This window comes from Seriola lalandi, unplaced genomic scaffold, assembly GCF_002814215.2.
Source record: "Seriola lalandi dorsalis isolate HSWRI2012SDOR001 ecotype SW California unplaced genomic scaffold, Sedor1 jcf7180002054907, whole genome shotgun sequence".
In the NCBI taxonomy this organism is placed as follows: domain Eukaryota; kingdom Metazoa; phylum Chordata; class Actinopteri; order Carangiformes; family Carangidae; genus Seriola; species Seriola lalandi.
The window spans coordinates 492,344-515,429 of NW_019525459.1; the positions used below are offsets into that span (position 1 = coordinate 492,344).

Here is a 23,086-nt window from a genome sequence, read left to right on the forward strand (position 1 = left end):
ACACACACACACACACACAGTGTTTATACATGTACATTCTAATGCATATTAACATACCAGAGAAGGACAACACATGGGTTTGTTTGGTTTGTACTACACCACATTAACAGGTATGTGAGCTCTGACTATGTACTGCATTGTGAACGTGTGTGTGTGTGTGTGTGTGTGTGTGTGTGTGTGTGTGTGTGTGTGTGTGTGTGTGTGTGTGTCTCTTTGTCTCACATTGAAGATCTGCGGTATCTCTGAGTAGTAGAATAAGTTTTGTTCCTTGTTGTATTTCTGGAGCTGTGCTGCGTAGTCGTTCCTGCACTCCTCCGCCGTGTGTGTTCGGGCATGGGCATGCTGCTTGGCCTTGAGAGCGAAGGATAGACGGAGTGGTGGAAGAGACAGAGGGGAGGGGAGGATGAAAGGATGCAGGAAGAGGGAGAAAGGAAGGGATGCAAAATGAAATGCAAAGTGGGAGAAATGCAGGAGTAGATGCAGGCAGGCGTGGAGGGAGGGACAGGAGAGGAGGAGTTCAAGTATTTTTTTTTAAATAAATATCTCAAAAAACAAAAGGTGAAAAAAAAAAATCAGTGCTCAGTTTATTTATGCTTAAGTGTGTGTTTACCTTCTCGACATCGAGCCTGGTGGCGTTGAGATCGCTCTCTGTTTTCTCTGCTTGCTGTGTGGCTTTATCAGCCTCCGCCCATTCCTTGGCGAAGCGCTTCTTAGTCTGCAGTCATGAACACACACACACACACACACACACACACACACACACACACACACACACACACACACACACAAACTTTAACACACTTGAATTAACAGAGCATTAGTATTATGAGCAATGAATTCAGGGAATTGAATCCAAAAAGAGGTACTTTGAAATGAAAGGGGACTGTCCAACCAAATACATAAATACATTATGCTGCGTCAGTTCACCCAAATTCCAAATAACAAATACAGCAGATATATTTTCCTTCTTACTGGAATCTAGTGACAAAGACAGTTTTGGTCTCACTTTTAAATATCTATCCGAGAGATTTCTCCTGATCCCCCGAGTTTGTGCTGCCCAAAACATTAAAATATCACAATTCTACTTTTCATTAAGACACTTTGCATAAGGGGTTTATAAACTGCTATTAATGGCTTTTGTTAAGGATTAGTGAGTCACAGTCTAAAGCTTTATAGATCTGTTATAAGCCACAAGCTTCCAGGCTGTGAAACATCTCTGTACCTGGTGTTAATCCTCCTCCAGTGGAATCTTTCAACACTAATAGCGCTATGAACATTGTGCCAAACAAAGGTGGCAAATATTTTTCACAACCTGGTAATCAATGACTAATATCTAATCCTTAAAGCACAAGTAGATCATTTCTTAACATTAACAGAGTTACTAGTGATAACTTCTGAATTCTTAAGAAAGGGAGCCTGATTAGAGAGTTAGAAGTTTGAAACTGCTTCCTACCAATGAAAGAAGGAAAAGATGTTGAGGTTCAAATATCATTGATTATTTAACAATTCTGTGAAATTATAATCATTTTTTCTTTAATGTTTCCTGAAAAGAACCATTTAAATTTGGTAACTAACTACAGGTAAAATAGAGTTTTCAGTCCTTGCATTTCTAATTAATTAATTCGTAATTCTTTCTTTGCTAGGCAGGTCCGTTAGGGTTAAATATAGTAAAATCATAATTCCACCTATATGAAGATTAGAGTTTCCAACAGTCGATGAATGATAAATAAATATTTACCTGCTTTTAAACTCAACAAAAGCAGCTACATCTAACTAAAATAAAGGTTTCAGAGCTGCTATATGCAATTTCACCTATAATTACCACTAAATTAATCTGTTCTTTCCAGGAAACTTTCAAGTAATTGTTCAGAAGTTAAATAGGAAATAATGGACCTGTAAAATCAGGCTTTATCATAAAAAATATCTGCACGAAGAGATATCACAAGAAGTCTGTAGGAAAATGTTTTTTAATAATTTGGGGCGACTCAACCTTCAAATAAGAATCATGTGAAGCAACAACAAAAACTGACTCACACTTTCTAGGTGTTTAAAGCTGCTCTCTAAAGTCTGCTGGGCCTTCTTGGCATCTGACAGGTGCTGGGGAAGGAAGAGGTTGCAGTAAATGTGCTGCAGTTTGACAGGATGACACAACGTACCACGTCAATTTGCAATCTGCCAAACTTCCCCGTTCCTTCTGTCTTCCCTTCTCTCCCCTCCCTTGCTGTCTCCCTCCCCCATGGTGTTCCTCCTCCCTCTCTCACAGTTTTCCGTTCCTGTTTGAGCTCCTGAAGATACTTGGTGAGCTCCACACAGATGCCGGTCATCATGTTTTCAGCGATGAGCTCTCGCTGGCCGGCGTAATCGTTCAGCTCGTTCAGGATCTCCTGGAATGATGCGTGATTGCTGAACCTGCGGCAGCGGGAAGTTACAGTTAGTTTAAACCCCTGAACTGTGATTTTCAGTTGAATAAACTGTGAATCTGCTCTAAAGGAAGCTGCACAGCATAGATGCTATCATTAAAAGACGGTGACAGATCTCTGTCCTCCCATAGTTTACACTTTCCTGTGTTTTATTTGAAGTGTCGATCCATAAGAAGATATATTTGTGATTTTAACAATCAAAAACCATCTCAGTGTAGTTTTACATCTCCTCTCTCAGGCTTCTCTCTGGAGCCTTAGCAACAACAGGTCAGTGAGCCAATCAGAAGAGAGGAGGCTCTGATCCTCTCCTCTGATTGGGCGACTCTTTTCTGGAGCATGGCTGAGGGCAGAGATTGCTTTGCTGTGACATCACAAAGTTACAGAAGTCCTGACGGCTGATTTTATATTGGGTGCCGAATGTAAAGCTTCGGTTATAATTTCCTCGCATTCGGCTCATCTTCCTCTCATTTGAGTCGGAAATGGCGGGTGTGCGGGCGGCTCTCCAAGGTGCAGTTCCACCTGTACCGTCCACACTATCAACCGTAAGGTAAGTAGTTCTAATTTTGACTTCTTCCTCCAGCTATAAATGAAAAGCCTGCTTCTGTTTACCTCTGTCTGAAATCTAAGACCTGTTGTTTGAGGATTAACTGCACAATGAGAATGGGAAGCTCGTAAGGTTTACAGCAAATGTTCATTATTTGTTCAAAATAAGAGAAATGAATGAGGAATAATGGACACTGGGCATTTCATTCGTCTCTCACTTGCAGTCTTGCTCTTCCTTGCTCCCTCGTTTGGCGTATTTCTTTGTTAGACTCCTGTTAGACAGCATAAAGGAAGCATTGTGACTCTCTGTTACACACATATAAATACACAATGACATTTAAGATCCCATTACATGTAGAAACCCACTGGACACACCTGAGTTGCTTGGCGTAGCTCTGCTCTATCTCTGTCCGCTCCTTCACAAACTTTATGTAACGCTCCACCAGGTCAAGGCCTGACTGCGAATGCTTATCAATGACATCATACTGGTCCTAAAAGAGGAACAGAGTAAAGCAACACATATTTACACACATGTATGTGCACACAAACATCTCATGGGAAACACCTCAAGGCTGACTCGTGTCACAGCAAACAGATTTTTCATTGTTTTGCTCTGTTTACCAGCACTTCTACTACTTCTACTGAAGACCAGGCTGAAATCAGAAAGCCCCTGAAACAAATGGTTAACAAGAGAAGAAGCTGGCTGCAGTATCAGCCGCAAAACACAAAAAGAGTCTGTTGATCTGTGGGTCATAGACTTCAGAGTAGAACTGAAACGCTTAGTTGACTAATTGACCAATCGATTGCAAATTTTTTGACATATGAATCATTTTTCCAACTAAAAATAACATTCTCAAGATGTGCTACTTTTCTTTTTCTTGTGTGAAATTAAACTCCCTGGGTTTGAAAGATGTTCCAGTGCCCATTTTTCACTTTATTTTCTGACATTTCACAAACCAAACAATAAATCAAAAAAATAATCAGTAAAATAATCAATGATGAAATCATTGTTCATTGCAGCCCTGTTTCTGACAAGTACTGAATGCAAAAAAAGTGACCCAAAATGATCAAATGTGACATTTAATTATTTTCTTTCTATACATTTTGTCCCCTGAAATTGGGACATGATTGTATAAAAAGCGCCACACTTGCTAAATTGTTCATATAATGTTTATTTTTTATATTGTGGCTTCTTTTTCTTTATGGTTTTAGTGGAACTTTATTTTCTTTAGTTTACATTCCTGGTTTTGTGTGGTAGCCATTTTTCACTATTTCAATGACATCTTCTGAAAAATGTATTCAGTATTTATCAGCAAAGATGAATTCATGTACAGTCACTGCTTCCACCATATCTGATTTTCCTAACGTGGTATCTACGAAGTGAGTGACAGAAAATAAGACTCCGTAGCAAACTGCAGAGATGAAGATGGCTACTTTGATCAAATAAATCTGTGGCATTGAGATATGTTGTTGAGCCGCAGATTCATCCACTGACCATTTCCTTGATGAAACCTTTTGTCTATATGTCAAAAAAAATAAATAAAAATACAGTCACAATATCCCAAATGTGATGCCAATTAATTTCTTCTTTATTCAATTTAGCACTTTTGCCTGAAAAGTGACTAGTTGTATTGATTATTGCCCAACCCACTGCATTCAGGTTCTGACCCAAGAAGCATTCTTGCACTGACATCTGACTTAGACGCTGAGAACAGCCCTGTACTGGATTGAGGACTGCAATTAACTATTCACTTCATTAAAATAGTGAAAAATGCCCATCAGAGCCCACGTGATGTCTTTAAATGTGTCGTTTTGTTCGACCAACAGGCCCCAAAATATTCTGTTAACTGTCATATCAGACTAACACCAGGAAATATTTACATTTGTAGAACAGGAACCAGTGAATATTTGAACATTTCTGTTACAGTTTCTTTTGACATGCTCTAATTACTGAAGAATGTATTTGCATCACATTTCATCAGGCTGTGGATCTGCCTCAAATAGAAACTACAAGCCTACGAATAACCCAACACACACACACACACACACACACACACACAGAGGGTATCCTCCCTTCTTTCAATTTCTCACACACACAAAAGTACAAAGGTAATAGAGAATAAAAGTGAACACTTATCCTACTCTTCTTTCAGCATCACTCTTTACACACATCCATGCCTTCGAAACACACACACACAAACACACACACACACACACACACAGAAAAACCTGTTGGACAGGTAACATTTTTCCTCTCTGTCCCCACTGCCTTATATCTACACAGTGCCATGACATAGAGTAAAGATCTCGCTGCAAAGTGTGAATACATGAGAATCACTAACAACAGGGTGACGCTGTTGTTGTGACTCCTGTGAAATATAAAGAAAGACTTTATCTTTTAGTTGTTCATATGGGTGTGTGTGTGTGTGTGTGTGTGTGTGTGTGTGTGTGTGTAAAGAGACTGCAGGGTCTTTTGGAGCCAGAGACATAGATATTGAGTCCTCAGAGGAGAGGGAAGCTAAATGCAGATCAAACTGTAACACAGTTAGCAATGTCCTGGATACGAGAGAGCTGGTAGAAGGCAGAGAAGGAGGAAGAATCAGGGTTAGAAAAGAATAAGAGGACGTTGTGAGTGAAAGAAAGAAGAAACCCCTGCACCAGGAAGGAGAATGATCAGGGGAAATCTAAGGGACAATAAACAAACTGTCGATCTTGATTGAAAGACTTAATAGTCTTTGAAGAATCTTTGAGATATATCCCTGCATTCATTTACCACTTCTGCTGCTACGCCCCATTGCTTTACTAAAATACATCTGCATTTTTGTGTGCAAGGAGGAAATACTGATAGTGAGGCAGAGAGGGTTCAGGAATGAGATAATCATTAGCTCAGTGTGAACCTCCGCCCTGTGACTGACGGTCCCAGGGGCCTCTCCAAACCCTGGAGCCAGTTGGACTAGTCCCACCCTCCTCTGTGACGAAACACAGCAGCGTTTCCTGATCCAGGCTGATCTGAGGTCACACTCAAACTCATATGAATCATAATGTAAGCTACCAAACAAAAGGACTGGCTGCACCAGCTACCTGTAAATCAACTTCTTATTAACTACTAGCTTCTTTTCCAAGTAATAATTTACTAATTTGGGTTGCTCCATTAAAACTTAAATGCACCCTTCAGACATATTGAGATATACAGTATAAAAATACTTTGCTTTGAATAATAATTTGCACTTGATAAAGGTTTTCTGTCACAAAAAGTTAAATTACCTTGATGAAATCTACTCCCTTCAGCTCCACACAAATATGGAAATATTTTTAAAATGTTAAAAAGTTTAACTGCTGGACACAGGATGTTTCTTATTCCTATTTCACTGAAATACCAATTCTCAGTGTATGTAGACAGGAGGCTTCAGGTTTCCACTCCACACTTGTGTTAGTTGGATATTGGATTAGTGTTGTGATGTCACAAAAACGTGCTCATAAGTACAACCCCTTGAACTTAGATTGAAGCTGTTCTCAGAGAGCGAGCAGTTTCCACTGAATTACAATTGACAATCAAGAGAAAGTCCGGAAACTAGCAACTAAACAGGCGACAAAGGCAACAAACATCCCCCAGCCGGGATTCGAACCGTGGATGTTGCAGTTATGTGGAATGCGCTTTAACCATTTGCCCTCTGGACACTCCTGCCTCCATTGTTTTAACTGTAAACACAAACAGAGGGAGGGCAGCTGCCGCCCTCATAAACGCACACTGCAACTGATGGTGGTTCAACTTCTCCCAAATGACTGCCGTGGCTTGCTGTGTGACCATGGCAACCACAGAAACCGCAGCATCAATCCTGAGTTCCCTGAACCCCGGTTTACACCTCCTCACCCGCAGACAGCTCAACAAGGAGAAAAATGACTGGAGAAAAATCAGCTTCCAACTCTGATTACCCAGTCTGCTCCAACACTTGTACTACTAGTTAGCAAAACTTGCTAAATGAATCGTGTCATGTTGCTCTATTTTAAAGATACAACCCGCTCCTTTTGGCTGCGTGATGAGATTACAGAAGGCGAACAGCAGCCTGGGGTGGATGGTACGTGCAGTGTGATCGGAGGCAACTAGGAGCCACAGTGCCGCTGATTCAAAACACTGAACATTGACTTTGCTCAGTGACAGAAGCTTCTTACTCTCTGAAAGAACCTCAAAGGTGAACACAGAGAAACTTTCCTCCTTTAGCTGATGAATCTGAAAACAGAACTGCGTCAAACTGCACGTACACTCATGTGCACAGTGAAGGTCAAACCAGGAGAAGTGGCAATAAGCAAAACACATCTTTGAGCGGAGGGAATCTTTAAAGAAGCAAGTACACACTCAAATAGTGCTAGATGTGGCCTTTTGGCTACACAGTATGTGAAACAGGTATTGTGGGAAGATTGACTGACTGTGGATTGCTGGAAAAATAGTTAGTCTAGTGCTTAGCTGTAAACAAAAAAATAGGTTGCCCCACAAAAACTAGTTCTTATTATTCTTACTAAATATTTACACCCTCTAACCGCCAGGTGTAGCAACGTTAGCTTGCTAATGTTTGACCCATGTAGAGTACAGAGTAAAAGAGATAATATGGAATATAACCAGACACTTATATATAATAAAATAAGACACTTACATATCGTCACCTTCCTAAAATAATGGCCTAAGTCATGTTTTGACAAAAATGTTTTTTTTGCCTAAATCACCCCCTCATGATGCTGGCCACCTCTGGTAAAATCGCCTGAATCCTCAGTTGAGGGGAACATGCAATTCTACCCCCGGTTGTATAATGGCCTATGTCAAAAGTGTGACTCTTTTGTTGAGTTTTTTGTGTTTCCTGAAAAACCTGAAAAAATGACTTAGGCCATTATTTTAAGAGGGTGTCGATATAATAAAACTTGAAATATCCTATCAACAGCTGGGTTAGCACAGGTTGCATACTAACTCTGACACACAGATTTCTCCACATATGCGGCCTGAAATATTGGCATATATTGGCAGCTTCACACACTGTTTGCCTAAAACTGCTACAGCTCGTGACGCCACAGTGACTTCCTGAGTACATAGTTGATTGCTTTCAACAGGACGAGGCCCCAGATGTCTCTAAGCAACTGATTTACATACTACATGTCTCTGCTAGCGGAGACGTTACTGAAGTTTGTAATGGAGCAACTTCATTTATAAAGCACTACTCTGAAACTATCAGCACTCGTTAAGAACTTAGGAGCTTTAGGAGGAACCCAATGCAACTCAATCCTGATTCCACTGGTTGCCTCAGAGTATCGACTCTGGGCGTGTTTGGATTGTTTTGACAGTTCCTGGGCTACGTCATATTTAATAACAGCTGATGGTGGTTTTAACCTCTTAAACCGCACTGACCGGCCGCTGGGTCAGTCACTGCAAACTCATGCTGTGCAGTCAATCCATGTTCAAACCCACAGAACTGGAGGTCCCAAAAATGTAATTCATCCTGCTTTTCAATATTTAATTTACTCTCTGTACACGAGAACATGTAATCTATTTGCAGGTGAAATCTGATTTCTCAGATAACATAAAATTTGAATTCTTCACAGGAGCAAACGAGTGAACGACCTGGGTCAGCTTAATGAAAGATCATATTTGTGCTGCAGCTAATGATAATGATCACCACTGAAAAATGCTTGGATTAATATTTTTCTATTTTTTTTTACCATTAATTGATTAATCATTTGTTCCTAAAGCCCAAAGTCATATCTTAGAATTGCTTGTTTGGTCGACCAACAATCTTATAACCCAAACACATTCAGTTTACTATCATGTATGACAAAGAAAATCAGCAACTCAACCCACTGTGTTCTGGCTCTGACATCCACAGACACTGAGAACAGTCCTGCATGGAATTCAGGACTGCAATTAATGACTAATTTCATTATCAATTAAACTACTGATTGTGCTCTCAATTAATCATTTGGTCCAGAAAATAGTGAAAGATGCTCATCATGAGTTAACAGAGCCCATGGTGATGTCTTAAAATGCGTCGCTTTGTACCATCAACAGGCCGTTTTCTCCCTCTCTCACCCCAGTCCTTGCAATCAGCTGACTTCAGGTGTTCGGCAAACCAATCAGATCTCGCCATGATCTCAACCAGCCAATCATGTTGTCCCTGTCATACTTTAAAATCTGTTCTCCCCTCTCCTGCTGTCAGCTGCGTTTGCTGCGACCCTCATCCAGTCTTCATATCCAGTCAGACCAAGCTCATCGTCACTCCTCATCCCATCCAGATCTCTCCTCTTCCTATCGACAGGACCATCACCAGCGTCTAGACCGCGGGCGGTTTCCTACACTTCGCACAGCCTCACAACCTTTTCACATATGACGACATCACGGTGGGGTCTAATCGCCATAGACTCTCACTTTTCCTCTCTTGTTATTATCTCCTGATTGAGCTGTAGTAGAACAAAACCCACAAAATATTTACAAAACAAGAATTAATCCTTTATTAAAGTAGTTCATAATTTAGATAAACTTTCTGTTGATTGACTAATAATTTCAGCTCTAATTAGGTTGTTTGCATTTGCATTAAATTTCATCAGGCTGTGGATCTGCTACAAATAGAAACTACAAGCCTGCGAACAACCACACACACACACATACACACACACACACACACACACACACACACACACAGTGTAGTAGACAGTAAAAGTGAACAGCGGCACTATTCTTCACACTTGAGAAGCTGGAAGTAGCCCCTAGGTAATGTCTGAATGATTATCAAAACAGTTGCTGATAGAACTGAAATGATTAGTTGATCAAACAGAAAATGAACGGCTGACTGATCAGCAATGAGTCACTTAATGCCCAACATCACTTGGTTACAGCTTCTCAGCTGCATTTCTTTGTCGGATATGACAGTAAAATGAGTCTTTGTTTTGGACTGTTGGTCGGACAAAACGAGTCACTTTCAAACGTCACGTTCGGCCTCTTTTCTCTATTTTCTTGCATTTATACACCAAACAATTTGTTGAGCGCTCTATAATGAAACTGATTCACCCTCTGTCAGGTGACTAATCGATCAGCTGTTTCAGCTCTTTCTTAGATATGTTTTGGATTTACCACAGCGATGTTTGACAAAGTGCACATCCCAGGGCTACAAGCAGCAATGAAAGATTTTGAACGTCAACTCTTTATCAACAAATGCAGCATTAGAAAAAAAACAGCCTCACCCACTGTGTGTTTAACTGTTGAATAATCTCAGAGGCATGTATTCTCACTCTGACCACAATCACAGCAGGATTTTGGGGGAAAATTTAGTTTGACTGAAAACACATACCGTACTGTACATAACATCAGTCTGACTGGGATCAGTGTGGAGCTGACATGATTAGTCACGCCACAGAAAAGTAATCATGAGCTATTTTTGATAATCGATTACTCACATTCTCCAGTCCCAGCTTCTCAAACTGGAGGATTTCCTGTCTTTCTGTGTCGTAAATAGAATATCTTTTTTCTTCTGCTGGTCAGACAGAACAACCAATTAAAAGGCTTTATCTTGGGATTTAGAAAACTGTGATGAGCACCCCCCCCCCCTAAATTGACAGTTAATTGACAGTGACATGAGGTGGGTCCCTGGATTAGTGCCTCAGTCCCTTTACTCTAATGCTCAGAGACTGTATGGAGGACAGTGGTGTTGTGATGTGGGCGGTTGTCTGACCTGATGCCTGAAGCTGTGATTCACAGCTGGGACACCGACCAGATACAGATACAAATCAACCTCCATCAGTGGACAACCAGGCCGACAGCCCAACGCTTCCTGAGAAGTGCTGTCACAGAACAAAGCTGAGGTTGCAAGCATGCAACAAGCAAAAGGTGGTGTAATGTACCTTTCAGCTTACACCAGTGAGCAGATAAGAAATGCACGGGGCTTCCTGTGGCCACAAAGAGTCGTAAACCTCTCCTCTTTCCCCTCTGCTTATGATAAGGTATGCAGCAGGAGTTGCGAAATCCCCTGGCTGCTGCTTTACAGATAGACTGCTCAACCCAGGCCTACCGAGGAAAAACAAGAGCCCCGTGTACATATTGTGTCGACGAAAACAATGGCAGGACAGCCCAGCTCCGAAGGGATGTTGAAGGTATTTTGTGTAAATGAGTTCTCCCAGAGGTCTCCGCTTCTTCTGAGTCAGCTGTCAACTTACCCAAAGATCTGTTCCCCAGTCCATGTCTGCAAAAGTGCAAGCTGTCTGAGGAGAAAAGGGAGGAATCCTCTCCCGTGTTGTTTCAGAGCTGAGAAAGCGGCGTCCAGGTGGTGGAGGAGGCAGAAAAGGGGAGAAAGAAAAAAAAAAACTCCTCTCGTTACAAAGATTCCACAAAACTTTAGAGTCTCGAAAGCGGAGATGGCGGAGGAAATGTTTGGAGGAAGTCTACGCCTTCTCCTTGGCACGGACGCGGCTGCTGTCCTGTTTCTCCCAGCAAGCCAGAGAAAAAATATGTTCAGGCGCTTTTCCTGAAACAAGTTTGGGTCCCAGAGAGAGAGAGAGAGCGAGAGAGAGAGAGAGAGAGAGCTGTCTCTTATACACATCTTGCTGATTTAAATGTACTTTCTGCAGCATGTTGCCTTGCAGAGGGTTGCGACAGAGAGTACAGGTGCCTCTTGGGGTGAGGTAGGTCCTCACATCGACCATGTAGGCTCCTTTTCGCTGCAGGCTGACCACATCGAAGCCCTCCCCCGCCAGGTCGTAGCCCGGCACGAAGGGAGCGGACTCACATTTCCTGCCGCTCCCAGTTCGACAGGAGCGAACAGGTGAGTGGTGTGACAGTAAGAGGAGGAGACTCAGGAAGGGAGGGAGTGCAGGTGAAAAGGAGAGCATGGCTGGGGTCAAAGAGATGCTGAAATATTTCTGACAGACAAGAGAAGATACAAAAAACAGAATCATTTCAGCTGTGGTGTACGGGTTCAACAAATGTGGGGCAAACACTAATTGTGATTTTCACTATTTGATCTTCTATCACAGTTGTATGATTAGTCAGTTCCCAGTTTAACATCTTTGTATCTACTGTATTTTGTTTTATTTAAACCATAGAACAGTAGTGGACTGATATGATCGGACTTTGTAAGGTAAAATTTTCTGAAACACCACAAATATTAAGTTAGTCGGGGAAAATATGTCACAAATATTCACAATTTTCAGTCACTGAGATCATTTTACCACTTAGGTTTACATGATCTCTTGTCTTCAAATTATTTGTTTTGTCCAAGCAACAGTTCAAAACCCAAATTTACAATGTTATAAAACTGAGAAAAGCAGTTTATCTTAAAGCTGTGTCATTGATAAAAGAAGAAATAACACAATCTTCCTCTTACAAATGAGTTGAATTCACAACAACATTTTACACTCAACTATTTTGCTGAAAACAAGCTATTTTTCTAATATTTCATTGTTTATAAATGGTTTGGTTATCGTTCTTAAACGGTCCGCTCACCACAATGAGATTGGATTTTCCACTTATTAATGCTGGTGATTAAGGCCATAGTAGGTTAAAAAACAAAAGAAAAACATTACAAAACGGGGGGTAAAAAAACTCTGACATTGAAGTTGTAAATTTATGAGAAAAATTTTATTTTACATTTATGTTTTTCACATGTTTCTCATGTGCATGCTTTTTCTTTTGTTTTTTAACCTACTATGGCCTTAATCACCAGCATAGATGTGTATAAGAGACAGTATATATATATATATATTCGCTGGGAGTAAAACAGGAGCGCACGTGTCAGTTACAACATCACACCTGAGAGATTAAACTGAAGTAACTCATTAACTATATCGGACAAGCCCCACAAATCACCGCAGTGTAAATTATATAGGCCTATGAAACCTGTTAGAAGTTGGAACAATTTTACACATTGACATGTATGTCTAGCCCATACAAGTATGTATGTTAATGTGTGTATATGTTGTGTGACTATATATCCATCCCAAAGCCTGTCAATAGCCTGTATGTTGATATTATATACAGTGGGGTCCAAAAGTCTGACACCACTTTCCCAGAATGTGAAGATACATGTTTGAATTTAATAAGAAAAACATATATAAACATAAAGAATCTTTATATTGATGTTGTTTTGATGAACTTGCATATATGAATTAAATAAATATCATTAACATTTATGGTCCCAACACTTTATACCATATAAAAATTCATCATGTAATTCATCATTTTACTATGGGTATTTCATATATGTATGAAATACAAATATATGTATGATGATTGTAATATAAGTGACGTATATGGCAAGATCACTCTTGATATAGGGACATACAGTATATATATCATATATTACATTTCTGGATGGGTAAATAATGGCTATACATGGAAGTGCAAAGTACCAGGAGTAAAAAAATATTCATTAAGCAGCAGAATGCCCCATACATGTCTCAATACATATTGTAGTTGGCAATGTTGGAGAGTAATGGAAAAACCAAGTTAAATATTTTAGAATACAAAATATGAGTAACTCTATTTATTTACAGCTAGAACTAAAAATAAGTGGTAATCACAATACAATCACATTCTTAAAGGGGCTATTTGAAAGTTTTCACTGCTGCTGAATGTGGTTTCTTCTCTGGAGCGGATGGTGGTGATTGTCCCTTGACAAAAGCTTCGCCCACCATTGTGTTTATAATACAAGAGGTTATAACAGCTTGTCCTCTGAGCAGAACTACATCTTCAGGGCAGATTGGAGTCTACAGGGAGTCGCTATCAGAAAGCGAGGAGACGGGGGCCGGGGCCAACTGGTTAGCATGCTAATTTCAGCAGAATGAAAGACATGATAGAGACAAGAGTTAACATTGGTGTTGCTCTCCACCTTTGGAGACAGCTGTCGGTGACTAAAGAAAAGAGGTTTGATACTGAACTCAAACAAAGATAAGCTCATAAAATACAGCATTTTAAAAGATGAAACTGTGTTTCCCAACACGCCTTACAACAAGAGATGTTTCTTGTGGCCCCTTGCCTCATTAGCTGCATGATTTCTTCTGTTAACCTTTCAGATGGTTTCATTTAAATAACTGTTTGAGGCCCAGGGAGGTAAAATAGTATTTCACAAAAAACAAACATTAAAGAAAAGTCAAAAAACAAATTTGTGCAAGTTAAAACTTTCTTATTCGTATATGAAAAGTTCATATTCCATTTAAGGAGAACTGGTTGGAGTCTGGATCTGTATGCTAAATATAATGAAGCTGCCGTCTATAGTGAGCTGTGAGCACTTGATGTGAACACAGGCCCAACACAGACAGCAAACCTGCCTCAAGGCCCCAAAAGACATTACCCCCGTCATGGATGTGATGAAGTATCTTGAATGTTCATGTATGTAGGCCACAGGATTAGTCAGTGAAAAGACATGACACTCCAATTTAACAACATGCTGTCTTAATGGAAACGCCATTAAAAGATTTACTGCATTGCAATATATAAATATCATATCATGAGTTAAAACAAAAGTGAAGATTTTATCCATATATCACCCTCCACTGCTGATACATAAATGTGTATGAAACTGTTTAGTGTGCTAGCTGCTCATGATGAAGCTATTTGAGTTGAATAAAAATCCATCATATTCTACAAAGTGATCATTCGCTCCGTACGTCAAATTGAAATCTGAAAAGTTATTGGTAACTATTGTAAAATAAATGTCATGTAGTGAAAAGTAGAATATTTCCCACTGAAATGTAGCGCAGACTTTGTATAAAGTAATATAAAATGGAAATACTTAAATGAAGTACCTCAAAATTGTTCTTAAGTACGGTGATCCAGACTGAAATATCTCAACAACTACTGGATGAATTGACATGAAATTTTGTCATCATGTATTGCTGTGAGCTTTGTTACAGACGCATGTGGTCCCTAACAGGATGAACTATAATGACTTTGATGATCCCTTAACTTTTCCTCCAGCGCCATCATCAGGTCAGTTTTTTAATTTATCTAGCACTTTGGTTCATGACCTAACACGTGCAAAACTAATGACATTCCCATCAGCCTCAGCTCCAATTTGTATTTAATGCTAACTAGCATGTATTGCTAGTTGAAAACAATAGAGAATAAGACTCATTATATTTATCAGTGAGATGGAACAATGAACACATTTCTTCTTCCAGAACATGTCCATTTTCAACATTGAGGAATGAAATTGATACTACTAATAAAAACAATAATAATAATAATAATAATAATAATAATAATAATACGGTTAAAACTATCAAGTTTATTGATATAATATTCACTCAAATCAACATCAATCAAAAGCAATAATCACTAAGTACAAATAAAAAAAACAAAAGAAATGAATAAGCAATGAAAATGATCATCAGGGAGAAAATGATCACACAGCCGGCTCACCTAAGATATTATGAGCATAATATGTGCATGAACACTTGGCGACTGATCTCATTTTCAAGGCAACAGTCTTAAGGGAGTAGTTCCAACCTTTCCACGTTTGCCAGATGATGTGGACGTTTTCAAATCCGACGGCACCATTAGGCGCGTACATGCCCGTGGGGTTTGCCATGTGGCAGGCGTTGTACCAGAATGCACCCAGAAAATGCTGAGCGCAGTTTTTATCCCACTGATCCTGGTCCTTGTCATAGGTGGTGAACTTCATGGTGTTGTGGTTTGTTAAACTGTCCCCTAGAAAAAACAGAAAGAACAATGTGTGTGGAGTTAAAATATAATTGGTAACTGGAACACAAAAAAGGGTTTTTAAAGTTGTTGTGGAGGGTTCAAATAAAATACACCAATGATTTTCATACTGTTCCTCACTGACTGATTAGGATTTACCTTCACCTGTACTGCATAAATGCTGAGAGAAACACAAGGTTTCTCCAAATAAATGGGCTACACAGATACTATTTAAAAATTAACCTATTTGTTAGTTTATTTGTTGGTTTTTCTAATATTAATTAATTTAAAATTTGGATTACTTTGAATTAATTTGTTTTATTTTTTAATAGTGTTCTCATTAATCATTTGTTTATTGATATTATTTGCTTTTAGTTAGTTTTGGTTAATTATGCTATTTATTTGGGTAAAACTATGGGTACCTGAGGTTATTTAGGTCAGGTTTATGCCCAACATGCACTTGCTTAGTTGATTAAATCAAAAGAGAAACACAGTGGCTTTGCATAAACCACTTCCCCATTGTGCATCAGTGGCCTTCTGACTTTATGTTGGATTTAAATTTGTTTGAAGATAAATAGACACTACACTATTATTTTGAAAACAACTTTTTTTCCGCTGAAAGATAAATAACGCTTGATTTTATTATTAATCTGAAAGCAGAATTTGTCCCTGGACAGCCGTATTTTCACTGAATTCACAAAAATCAATATATAGTTTTTTAGCCCACAGTGTTATATTCAGCCTTCACCTAGCTCATTGTTGAAAGCCTAAAAGTCAAAAAAAAGGAAACATTTTCATTAGAGGATCCACAGAGTGACCCTCACCTGCCCCTCCACCAGTGAAGCTGCCCAAGTGAAGCTGATATCCAGCGATCTCAGAGTCGATTGAGAAAGCGGCGTACTGGGCAGATTCCTTCCCTCCCTCAAAGTCTTCCATGTCCACCCGCAGCTCATTCTTCTTCCTCATAGTCAGCAGGAAGATGTTGTCCAGGCCTGAAAAGACACAAAAAGTTCAGTTTCATTTCATTTCACCTCCTGCTCCGAGGCTCTATATTATTTCTTGACTTTCAATTTCACTGCTAAATGCTCCGCTGTGTCCACCAGCCAGTCACTAACTGTGTGTCTGCCATGTGGTGCTGCATGGTGCAGGTACAGGGTACTGGATTTTCAGGGCTTTTTTTGCTAAAAACAGCTGCCTGCTGCGACTGAAAAACAGTGCAATGAGATCATATTCAATCGATTATAGCTGCTTTAATTTATCTCTCCCTCTAGAACTCACCGAGCCAATATTCTCCAGCTACATTCCCAAATCCCATCTTATATTGTTTCCAGGGCCTGTAGAAGTTTTCAGACCCATCCAACCTCCTCTGAAATACCTGAAAGGGAGAATCAGAACATTTTACAAAAATAACACTGTATAGATTTATTTAGCGTGATGACTAAAAGATGACAAAAAACAAACAAAAAATATTAAAAACGGTTCAGAAAATCTTTTAGACTCAACCAGGTGAGCGCTACTTTGGCAACCAAGATGGCTGCCACTGATGTCAAGTGGTCTGTTGAGTCCACTATTGTGACTGTATTAAACAATACGGGGGTTTAATGCACAAAGAAACATTAATATGCCGAGAAAGTAAAAGAAAAATAGAAAAATAAAATTTTAATTAAAAAAAAAAAAAAAAAGCAAATGTGGAGACAACATGATCTAAAATTATTCTTAAAATGGCTTTTCAATACAGGGTCTAAATGAGGCTCACAGTCAATGTTTATAAATATGAAATCTGAAAAAATATGAGGTGTACTGACAGTCCATCTGCCTCCGTCAGTTTCCATGTCACAGAAGACATTTATGGGTGTAGTTGGACCTCCTGGGTAGATGGTGTACACCCCACTGGAGCTGGTGTTGTCATGGCTATAGATGTCATCACAGTCAATGGGCATGGAGAACAGGGAGTCGGAGTGGACGGAGGCCACCAAAACCAGCAGCCCTACAAATGATGTCACCTGGATAAAAACAGAGAGAGATTAACAAAATCTGATGCATCTTCTACAGTGTTTACCTGCACACTCATACGCAGCATTAAAAGGTTCATCAGCCGCTCTTCTTCTCGCAGTGTTTTGTTGAGGCTCTTGTGGCTCTTCAGCTCTTCAAGAGTCATGTGCAGCACTGGTGCCTCGAACCTAGTCCTAGTTCTGGGCTGGTGCTAGAGCTGGTTCGTAACTCGTTCAACTTGCAAACTTCCTAAGAACCATTTTGCTTTTCCACTGGCTAGAGAGCCACAATAGAGCCAACTAACGACGTCAGTTCACACGTTTCCATTTTCAAGCACATAAACATCAATGGCTGATCACATTGTGGCGTTGCAAGTGTTGCTCCTGGCTTTGCGAGCCTACATTAGGATGCAAACACTGACACACGTATGTCTCCTTGTATGTCGTGTGTGATACTGCTTGATTTTTAAAAGTGACAGTCATGAAGTTTTGGTTGGTCTTGTAGGACGCAATAACCCCACGGCCCCCGGCCCTTGATTTAAGTGGTTCTTTGTTCTAGATCAGCGAAGTGTTCCAGCCACCTTGGAACTGGTTTTACCGGCTGGGGGCCGGTTCTTTGTCCGTCGAAACAAAAAACACTGGCTCCAACAGAGTTCAGACAACTGCACATCCTGGTCCTGTGTTTTATATTTTAAGTCCTATTTCTTTATTACAAAAAATACCAGAATGTACTTGTTCTTTCTGTCAGTTCATGTAAAATACACAGTTGAAGATGTCTAAGACTGAGAATTCTACTTTCACCCCAAAACAAAAGAGGCTAATGAAAAAGATAATTAAATATTCATTCAAATCTGCTGGCCTCGCTGCCAGAAGCTTTTGTAATTTCTGTTTTCGATGGCGGTAACACAAGTATTCTGCAGCAGCTATCTCAAACTTTCTATGAACATATACAAATGCTTCATTCCCAAATGCACTCTGTGTATTTGTTGATTAGCTGTAACAAATACACATTGTAATAACAGAGAAAAATGAATTAGTGATGAGATATTCTAGTTATCAATCTGGCCCAATTAATTTTTCTTCTTTATTCATTGATTTAAGCAACAGAAGCAAAATTAAATGGTTTAGGCCAGCTCTTAGAAAAACTGAAAAAAGAAAAAAAACAAACATAGATTTGCTTCACTGAATGAATTTAGTATTTTAGAGCTGAAAAGCCCGTTCCAACATGGAATTGTGAAATCTGCATTTCCACTACATGTAACTGCTCCCATAGACAGTACTGCCTCCAGAACTACTATTACTACTAATAATCAGATTACTGATCTTACTTACCTGCATCATCGTCATCATGTAGAGGAAGGTTCACAGCTGAGCTGGACTCAACACTTGGTGGGAAACAGTGAAGTTTTAAAGAATCCGTGCAGGGCGTGTCAGCAGAAGAATTTGCACAGCTTCACAGAACCACAGTGCGAACAGTTAATTATTCTGTCATTAACCCCCTCGGCTTTAGAGAAGTGAAAGTAACATTGGGAATGTGGTGGTTTTACAGAGTTACGCAATCGTCCAAAGCTAACACCATTGCGTTTTTATAATGCAGATTGTGATATTTAAGAAAGAAAGAAAGAATGAATTAGAATATTATTAAAAAAACACACTTAGCGAGATAAAACGTTTAAAATTGAAACTCTGCACAGGTTTGGACTCAAAGTTCCGTTGACTTCCTCATTTTACAGTGCAGTTTGAAAGAAAAACAAGGATGAAAAATATTTATCAAGCATCCACCCAACCTTTCTGCAGAATTGGGAAAATTCAAAGTTTTAAGTTTGTAGCAAACCTTGTCCTGTGAGGAAAACCCTGTACTGACACACCTTCAGTGTCCAGAAAGACAAAGCCACAAGAACATGTAGCAATAATGCGGAAGCCAACCAATTTCATTTCCTCAATGGAGCAGTAAGGGGTGCACACCCTAAATACTAATCAAAAAATGATCACAAAAAATATGTTGTCTTTCTTAGTATGTCTTACTTCGCTTACAGAGCATCACCCTCTGACTGAACTCACAACTAACCAGAAACTGTTCTCTCTGATATCTTCCTCCAGTATCTCTCCCTTTTTTCTTTCTTTTTACTTTAATCTCTGCACACAGTGCAAATATTTTTGCTGAGGCTGAAACATTTTGTGGAAAGTGGAGTGAAAAACTGGCTGTTATGATTTAAAAACAAGGATAACAACACACATTTTCAGAGAGGGAAACATTCATGATGTTGCACTAAGTTGTCAGCTGAATGTCGGGTCAAACACGGATCCCACTAATCCAAACTCGTAAAGTGTATGACGAGGGGTTGTCCGAAGCTTACCAACCATCTGACACAAGGAGTACAAGTCCACTTATGTGCACCGCCACTAAAATCAGCTTTGTGTTCTCTCTGAACACACAGCCAGTTTCACCGGGGCTCGACAGTGGCCACATCTGAACTGATATTTACTACTTTTTCATCAAAGGATGCAAAACTTAACTTTATCGCATTCAAAGTCAAACACATTTTAAGATACTGAAGGAGACACTATACATCCTTGCAGTATGAAAGTATATCCACATTCTTGGCTGAGAAAGTCAAACACTTCCTCGGGGGCTCTCAGTTGGGCTCCACCATTGTCATCACCGTTTTCCTAATTGCGATTTTTGTGGAGAAAATCTGAATGCACAGAGTGTTTGCTGCGGTGGCCTCGGGACTGAATCTCTTTTTGCGCTTGCGCTTTGTGCGGATGATGCGCATCTGCTGGCTTCACCAGACCATGATATCCAGTGAGCACCTTTAAGCCCGAGGCCATATGTTTCTCTGCTGGAAAAACAGTGAACTGCTCATTCTGGGTTGGAAGTGAGTCACTGGCCCAAGTGAAGGAGTTCAAGTATGTTGGGGTCTCATTAATGAGTGAAGATGAAATGGAATGCCAGATCGACCAGATTAATGCCACGTCAGCAGTAATGTTGGGACTGAGCTCTCAGTCGAGTGGTTCACTGTTCTTTCCAACCCTCACCTATAATCATGAGCTTTGGGTCCAGACCGAAAGAACGAGATTGCGGATACTGTGGCTGACTTTGCAGAGTGGTGGGGTTTAGAGTTCAAAGGAGACTCGCTGCTCCAAAAGGGGGAAAGCTGAGCTGGTTCAGGCATCTGATAAGGAAGCCTCCTTTTCCCATTACTCAGGCATGTCACACTGGCAGGGGTCCTGAGGATTATACTGCATATCCCATCCGGCCTAATGGCTTAGGGACCAGGGTCCAGGTCTGAAGGTGTCAGGGCCACCTTCAGACCTGGACCTGGATAAGCAGTGAGAAAATGGATGGATCGCAAAAGTGGGATCACCAAAATCACAAAAATGTATCTGTACTTATGACAATGGATCCAATAGCTGTTCAGATAATATTTCAGTCTGGACCAAAGTGGTGGACTGACCAATAGGGTGACATTAGCGACACAGAGTTGATGCAATAAAGACACGATCATTTCCTGCATTGATTTAAATATATTAGGATATTATTTGATATGAAACCATCCATTTGTTCCATCGACTGATGTGATCTTTTGGTTGTGTCACGCAGGGATTGGACAAGTAAAAAACATTTATCTGACGATGCCACAAGAGGAAGAAGTTAAGAGATCACCGAAGGTCTTACAGTCAGTCCTGTGAGGGACATGAATATCTGCACCAAATGTCATGACCAATAGTTTGTCAGACATTTCACTTCAAACCACAAATGTCCACCTCACAGTGAGGGCACGCCGTCTGAGAACCAAGACTGTTGTGGCAGTAGCTGCTTTTTATATGCTTTATATTTCACTGTGGGAGGTAAAACCTTGACCGGCTGGTGGTACTGAAGGGGAAGGCAGGCGAACAAAATTTCATGGCAATCCATCAAATAGTCATTTAGTTATTTCAGCCTGGATTAAAAACGATGTACCACCTGACCAACAGTCAGGAAACAATATTATCATATTATTTACTCGATACAGAAGTGGTGTATTGTAATTTGATGTCCTGATAGATTGGATGTGCGTATCCTATCTTCAGTTTTTGGCTAATTGGTTGTCGATACAGAGTTAGGCTGTTAAGACAGAGTTAGCTGTCTTCTCCTTTTCGCTCTCCTCTCCTCTGATCTTCCCGTCGGAGTAACAGCAGAGTTAGTAGCTGCTTGACACTAACAGCGCAGTTATTGATGGCTCATCTCGAACACAGAGAGAAAATCAAACCCTGGGGCTTCTGAATGATGAACCAAGGAAAGGTCAATGAAAAAAGCTGATTCTTTCTTCCACTCTCATATATCTCTCCGTCTCTCTCGCCCGCTCTCTGTTTCTTTCCTTTTATCTCAATCTCTCTGTCAGGCGTCTGGTGGTGTATTGGTTCAGAGGAAGAAAGAGAGGGAGAGAGAGAGGGAGGGAGAGGTGTAACTGCTGGTTTTCTGCCAGGTTTTGATCCCGTCGACATATAATCCATGTTAATAAATGACTCTTGAGGTCATCACTGTGTAGCCGGAGGGGGAGCAGGAGAAAAAGAAAGGCAGGCAGAAAATGGGTTTCGGTCTGAGTGTGTGAGAGAGAGCTCTGAAGTGGGTATATGTGTGGCCAGAAATATGTGGACACCTGAACATTTCACCCATATGTGATGGCTGAACATTAATCCGCTGCTAAAACACACTTCAGTCTTTCGATTGCAGGTTATCCACAATATTCCTGGCACCTGCCTGAAGGAATTCCCATAACCTCACCTTTTTCAAAGAGCCTCCCGAGGCTTCGGTGCTCAGTTCTTCCTTGCGTTTTTCGCTTTAGTGGATAAATACGGGTGTATCACCGTGCTGCTCTCGAAGGTGAGTGAAGTAAGCGGCTGTGAGACAAACAAGTCATTTTCAATGAAGGAAGTAATTTTCTTTCACTTAGGGTGATCATGCAAACCTGTCTCCTAGAAAACATAATTGCTGCCTGGATCAGTGGATGCAGAGCATGCAAAGTGATTGACAGCAAAGACTATGAGGAAGGTTCACATCCCTCAAGTGGTTCAGTTAAGGTTAAGGGAAAAGATCATGGCTAAATGTTAGTGAACAAGTCTTGTCTTATGTACCTAACCACTGTTGTCCTTCACAATAGCTCACCACAGTCTTTCCCCCAACATTAACCGATACCACGCTTTAGATGCTACTAGCAGATAATTATGTTACAAGAGTGAATACTGTAAGAAAAAAATGAAATGTGTTGTCAGTGAATATTTTGCTGACACTCATCAAAATATTAAAAGTTCAATCTTTTTTTCATCTTTTTTTCCCCACATCGTTTGTCTGGTTGTCAGTGTCGGTGAATCATCTTTGTTGTGATGTGGCGACACATCTGTTTGAGCGATCATGATCGACAGGTCTAACGTCAACTAGAAAAATGTTTTCGGGTACCTGGAACTTGTACTTGAAAAACAGC

The 23,086-nt window shown here is 40.2% G+C and overlaps 2 protein-coding genes across 3 annotated transcripts in view; both read right to left on the reverse strand.

The window, feature by feature from the left end:
* Positions 1-11,461, reverse strand: part of trip10b (thyroid hormone receptor interactor 10b) — a 22,848-nt gene extending 11,387 nt beyond the window's left edge. The window contains exons 1-7 of one of the 2 annotated variants that reach the window (XM_023430559.2): positions 11,151-11,461; positions 3,339-3,454; positions 3,182-3,235; positions 2,262-2,409; positions 2,035-2,097; positions 611-715; positions 223-351 (exon numbers count right to left, since the gene is read on the reverse strand). In XM_023430559.2, coding sequence (XP_023286327.1) covers positions 223-351; positions 611-715; positions 2,035-2,097; positions 2,262-2,409; positions 3,182-3,235; positions 3,339-3,454; positions 11,151-11,174 — 639 coding nt within the window. In that variant the 5' untranslated portion in view covers positions 11,175-11,461. The remainder of the gene's footprint in view (positions 1-222; positions 352-610; positions 716-2,034; positions 2,098-2,261; positions 2,410-3,181; positions 3,236-3,338; positions 3,455-11,150) is intronic. The other variant, XM_023430560.2, reaches the window with a different exon arrangement.
* A 3,736-nt stretch (positions 11,462-15,197) lies between these two features.
* Positions 15,198-19,340, reverse strand: LOC111673000 (microfibril-associated glycoprotein 4-like). The gene is made up of 5 exons (XM_023430612.2): positions 18,954-19,340; positions 17,436-17,633; positions 16,909-17,005; positions 16,455-16,622; positions 15,198-15,639 (listed from the first exon to the last, which is right to left on the reverse strand). Exons 1-5 carry the CDS (start codon positions 18,969-18,971, stop codon positions 15,335-15,337), a joined length of 786 nt encoding a protein of 261 aa, XP_023286380.1. The 5' UTR covers positions 18,972-19,340; the 3' UTR covers positions 15,198-15,334.
* Positions 19,341-23,086: the final 3,746 nt, after the last annotated feature.